A 6,000-nucleotide genomic window follows, 5' to 3' on the forward strand; every position below is an offset into this window, starting at 1 on the left:
TTACGTGCGTTAAACCAATCAGAGTCTCGTCTCCCATTCCCTTTAAATGCCAGTTGCGCTCGCGCCATGGCAGATTCACTATTTACATGACGGAATTTGATAGTGGAAAGACCGAACGCGTCTCCAGAGCGCAAACGGATCTGCTCGTGCGCGAGGTAAAGTGCGCAAGCAGATCATCTACGGGACAAGCCGGATTCACCATATCTTTATGTACACAATAATAATCTATTACATTGTAATCATTTTACTTCAAATATTTGGCATGTTTGTGTGCTGCTGTGTGTCCCTGTGTGTGTAATAAGCAGAGTGTACGCGCATTGCGGACCCGCCTATAGGCGCACATTACTAACGTGCTCTTTAAATAACAAAAAAATAAATTGCGCTATTGACTAGGTTTCAGTCGGTCAATGGCTCAGTCTATTTCTGTTCTTCAAAATAGCAACGCTCCCACAATGCACCAGAACACACACTCGTTCTCAGACCAGCAGCTCATGGGCGCACAAATGCGTGCAAATGCATTTGCTATTTAAACAACACGGCGCAGGACGTGAAAATGAAAACTGCGTCGGGCTGAAACTAGCAAAAAACACTTGCGTTGCGCTTGGCGCTGCATTGCACCGGGTGTTAGATAGGGTCCATATTGTCCGATAAATCTAAATTCAAATTTTTACATCATTTTTGAGAGCCTGATTGCAAAAACAAAAGTCTCACCAATAAAATCCGTGTCCCAAGCACACAATAATAATGATGTTCTTATTATAACGTTTAGCCTAAATGACAGACTTGCGCTGCACATGTTGCACTGAACTGTATTTTCCTTTTCAATCATATTCCAAGCAATTCAAAACCATCATGTTGAACATCTGAAGTGTCTCAGCTAATAATCCATTATTATCAGCTTTAATATATCAGCCAATTTTTCTTATCGGGCCGATAATGATAACATTAAAAATGAACATATATCATCCGATGCCGGTATATCATGCATCCCTAAATGTTTTTGTTCTAACATTTTGAGAACATTTATTTGTTATTTGTTCTATTAACGTGACTCTATTAACGTTTGTTCATAACTTTGAGAGAGCCTTGCTGAGAGAGATAGATGTACCTGCACTTTGGTTTGGCACGTGTCTTCTCAACATACACCCCGAGCTCCAGGTTCAGAGGTCTCAGCGTGACCTGAGGTCTGGGACCCCGATGAACCAGACGACACATGGCCATCTGAGCCCCGCTCAGAGGAAACGCTTCAGTCGACATGATCCACAGTTCACAAATCTCACCGTCCAGACAAAACACCTCAGAGTCACAATGATGGAGGTTTCCTAGATTAAAACCGGACTGGTCACATTCAATGCGTTTCAATATTTTGCCGTAACCAGAGCATCATCTTTCAAATGAAATCTCATGTTAATAACCAAAACAAGCAGATAGATCTCAAACTTGGATCCGTTGGGAAACACGAGCGCAGGACTCTCCAAAAGCACCATCAAGCTTCTCGGAAATCCCGGTTTTCAGCATTAAACAACTGGTTGACCCTTCCTTCTCAACTCCACATATCCATTAGGATCAAAGAAACGCATCCAGCATGAACACACAGAGACTGAAACACCGGCCGGACGGAAGACTGCACTAATTCTCCTGAAGGACGACGCCAGATAATCCTGTTCCTGCTGACCCAGTGAACTCAGACCTCTAGTCACTGCACAGACTCATAAAGATATAGTATCATTCATATCATTTTAAAGGCTTGATACTGGAAATGAATATGCACGTGTTTCCTGAGAAAATTAGATTCTCTGACACTCTATGAAAAAAATAAAACACAACAAATGCAACTAATTTAAAGTCCCCCTGTGGTGTAAATCCAGCTTTTAATGTTGTCTATGTGGTGTTTTTAATGTGCTTTAAGACAAAGCATGTGTAAATTCATAAGTCGACTCCATTGCTGAGTATTTCCTCCTTAAAACTGCAGTGAACCAAAGACAGTCTCAAAAACACGCTTTGAAATCGCTGGTGTTTCTGACGTCACAAACTACCTTGTAACCAATCAGATCAACGTGTGATCGTCAACCAGTGGATCTCTGAGCTGAGTGAGTGAGTGGAGGCGGGGCTCATTTGCATATTCATAGAACCGCACATACTAAATGAGGCAAGGGTGTCGAGTTACAATCAAGATATTTTCAATGCCATTTTGGAGATCAAAATGAGGAGATTTGTTGAATGAGTCGTTTTACTCAACGAATTTGTTTAAAAAAAACTGAATCCTGTAATCTAAATACATTGAAATGAACTTCTTGTTGATTGATCAAGCTAGTTTTGTCTGTGTGTGATTAGCAGCGCTCTCGTTCATGTCGTGTGTGAGATATTATACTGCTTTATTAGCACACGCAGACTTTGAAGTCTTGATAGTGTGTGTGTGTGTGTGTGTGTGTGTGTGTGTGTGTGTGTTTGTGTGTGTGTCACACACTGAGAGGCTTAGCAGGTCACGCAGTGCGGGAAGTGTGTCACAAAAAGGCCATCGTTTCCCCAACATGCACACGTTTGATCTCAGCAGCGCAAGTGTGTGTGAGACATCCGTCTAGTGTGTCACAACTAGTCCCTCAATTAAGTGAAAGGCCGAGATCCTGCATGAATATTTAACGCTTCACAACGAGTGTCTTCATCACACTTACAGGCAAAAAAAGGATCAGATACTTATGCAGAGTTGAGATATTTAGCAGGCTATTTCGTGACTGTAAATAAGTGCTGAATTCTACAATTGTGGGATAGATTAGATTAGCTCGGGTTGATTTCTTTGATTAATCAGACACTGCCACACATCTGCTCTTTCTAATGGTCTGGTGGATTACTCGCTGCTTAATCCACAACCACAGCTAATGAGATTAGGAACAACTAGGATTAAAGTGGAGCAATTAGTTATTAGCCGAGTGCTGAATGAACTCACTGACACACACTCACACACACACACACCGGCTGAATATGAGCTGCTCTTTACTATCAAGTCTAAAAGCATTAGTTTGCAATGCATTCCAACTATTAATGAAAGAAAGTTTTGTCAGTGTGTTTAATGTGCAAACACTTCCAGAATGCACTGAATACCAGGACTATGTTTAGTTTTAATCTAGTGATCAAATGTAGCACTCTTATGGAAATATGATAATATATTGTAATTATTATCTACTTTTCAAATTGTATTTCATAAACCAACATCTCAGGAAAACTTTACGGGGTTTCAAATCAAAATATGACTTTCTGCTACAGAACAGGGCATTGATTCCTGGACTTTAATCACGTTTATCAGGCATTCTGGGACACAACAAATGAATAGGGAAAGAAATTATACATCAATATTCCTATGAAATATTAGATATTATTATTAAAATGTTGCCAATTATTACTCCCATTATTACACTTCTTATTGTATTACATGTTGCCCCAAGAACACATTAATATGCAAATTAAATACAGTGTGCAGATACATTCTATTGAATGGGAAATTCATTTATGGCAAGTTTACCCACGTTTTGCATAAAGTAAAATGTTATATCAATTTATTCTGTTATATCTTTCATAAAATAGTTGAGAATCATCTTTATACAAATTTTGCTAAAAATATATATATATATTGGTGAATGAAAAAACAAAAACCCCATTGGTTTTGCCTATACATGTCATTTTATTTATTTTATTAAACAACTGGTTCCTGGTGTCCACTATAGCATAACATATGAATAAAATATCATTTTTCAAAAAGTTTTACCATTTGATTCTTATGCTCTAAATAATGTGATGACATGAAAAAAAAAAAATTAAATTCATAAAACTTATTTTTCTGTGTCTCAGGAGGGTATACCACAGAATAAAAGCGTGACAGGCGCGGACGAGTGTATCATTAAAAGAGCGTTTGTTGAGCTCAGGGTAACGAGGTCATGTGTCAGCGCTGACATCATCAGAGCGGGTCACATGCTCATCAGCGGGTCGCTCTATAGGTTTCTGCACTGTTTATTAACCCTGTTTCATTCAGCCACAAAAGAGTTAAAATCAGTCAAAGCCACGGATCCAGAACTCCAGCGCACTGGCCAAGCAAAACACCTAACCAAAGCCATGTCGGCCTGGAAAAAAGGGACTAAAGAAAAGAAAGAGAAATTCTGATTTACACTTCTAGTATCCAAGTTTGCGTCACATTTAGTGCAAAAAATTGGAAGGATTTTAAACTGTTCACAGTAAATTTATGGGGTATTTCTGGTCAAAACTGCACACGGAGCCGGATTTAGACACGGACAAATATCTGCCTCCATCATCCAATCAGAATTCAGGCACAGATAATGTTCATCTGTTTTTTACAATTCATGCATTGACTGAAAACAGTCTGAGGCTGTGTGTTGAGAGATGTGATGAACACCCCCAAAAACAGCAGAAAACTGCAGCAGGATTGATCCTTTATCAGCTGAAAGTGACGAGGATGACAATCACACCAGTGAAAACAGGCAGACATACAGTATTTGCATACTATGAAGGTGTTAATGCATCTTTATGAATATGCATCTTTATATTTAATTGTAAATATGAATAGGGGTGAGTAAACTAACACACACGGTTTAAATCTTTCCACATGTCAGCATGATGAAACTTTCGTTGCCATAGCAACACTATATGGAGAAAAAAATCTTTGGAAGATATCACTGAACATTTATTTAACCACAGCAAATGGTTCTTATGTTCATTTTTCATCTCTGTTTTTTGAGATCGTCCTTTAATGCTGATGCAGGCGGGGCATGTTGTCACACTGCGTTACAATGAGCCTCTATTAGAACTATGATATTCTATTCTATACTTTTATGAATTCTATTGAGAAACCATGTGAAAAAGGTGTATAGTTGTTCAACTCTGCTGTATCACTGTGTTTTGCTGTGTGTTTGTTGTCAAACTGAATAATTACATTATTTTTAATTATTAAAAAATGCCATTATTTCATATTTGAAAAAAAGTTAATTGTATTTTATTGAGAAAATATTGTAGTTTGTCTTGTATATTATTTGATTAGATCAGATAACATGTAAATCTGTCATATGGTCATAATGTATGGGGCATGTTGTCACAGTTCACAGGGTCAATCAAAGAAAAACTATACACTGTATTAATGCAACAAAATCACATAATTGTACTAGACATGTGGGAGAAAATAAATCCTCTGAACCCTACGGAAGGTTTACACAAACTGAGAAAGTAAAAAAAAGTGTTAGGTTGTAGCCTACATTTCTATAGCTCGGACTTATTTTAAAGTGTCTTTTGGCCACCAATAAAATAGGTCACACCGCCACTGTTGAGATACGCCAGAAAGCCTCTCATTTAAGAACATGCATTTATTGCATGGACGGAGAAAGAACATAATGTAAGAGTATAAAATGCATATTGACAGCCTTTATGTCAGTCAAGTTAGATATCAAATGAACTATAACACACAAATCAACTCAACTCGAAACACTAATGCATCTCTTTCTCTCGGAAACAGAAAGCCACGGCCATCATTCCTGTCCTCGACTGTCACTGAACCATCCTGAACTCAGACATCATTTCTGCACAATGAGGTGATTTCGGCTCCGCACGTTGAGCTCTCCGATAGAAATATTGCTTTGCGCCTCAAACTCTTTCTGTCGGCGTGAAGAAACAGTTTAAAACAGGAGATACAGAGAGAGAGATGTTAAAGCCACGCTAGAGTTCGGCCTGTGGGTCAGGAGTCACGTCTGAAACTACATATCAGTAATCACGACATCACTGTCAGCCACGACACATCACTCCTGAAGCTTGCGGACCGCTGACCGGAGCAGAAGCCGGGAAATGTTTCCCTCTCCGATCTCATGAATTCCACATAAAAATAATCATAGGAATTAAAAATAGAGTTTCCAAAAGGAAATTTTTTTTTTTTTTTTTTTTTTGCAGTGATGCCATAGAAGAACCAGTAAGTGTCCGAGACTAATGCAAAGATCAGGGAAGAGGAGC

The 6,000-nt window shown here is 38.7% G+C and overlaps 1 protein-coding gene across 2 annotated transcripts in view; it reads right to left on the bottom strand.

The window, feature by feature from the left end:
* gpsm1b (G protein signaling modulator 1b) overlaps positions 1-6,000 on the bottom strand; it is a 52,534-nt gene that overhangs the window by 44,370 nt on the left and 2,164 nt on the right. The window contains exon 1 of one of the 2 annotated variants that reach the window (XM_084114159.1): positions 1,109-1,602. The exons of the other annotated variant lie outside the window; for it this stretch is intronic. Coding sequence (XP_083970285.1) covers positions 1,109-1,257 — 149 coding nt within the window. The 5' untranslated portion in view covers positions 1,258-1,602. Of the gene's footprint in view, positions 1-1,108; positions 1,603-6,000 lie in introns of those variants that run through there. 2 annotated transcript variants of the gene reach the window in all.

Source organism: Abramis brama (genome assembly GCF_963993115.1).
Source record: "Abramis brama genome assembly, chromosome: 5".
NCBI lineage: Eukaryota > Metazoa > Chordata > Actinopteri > Cypriniformes > Leuciscidae > Abramis > Abramis brama.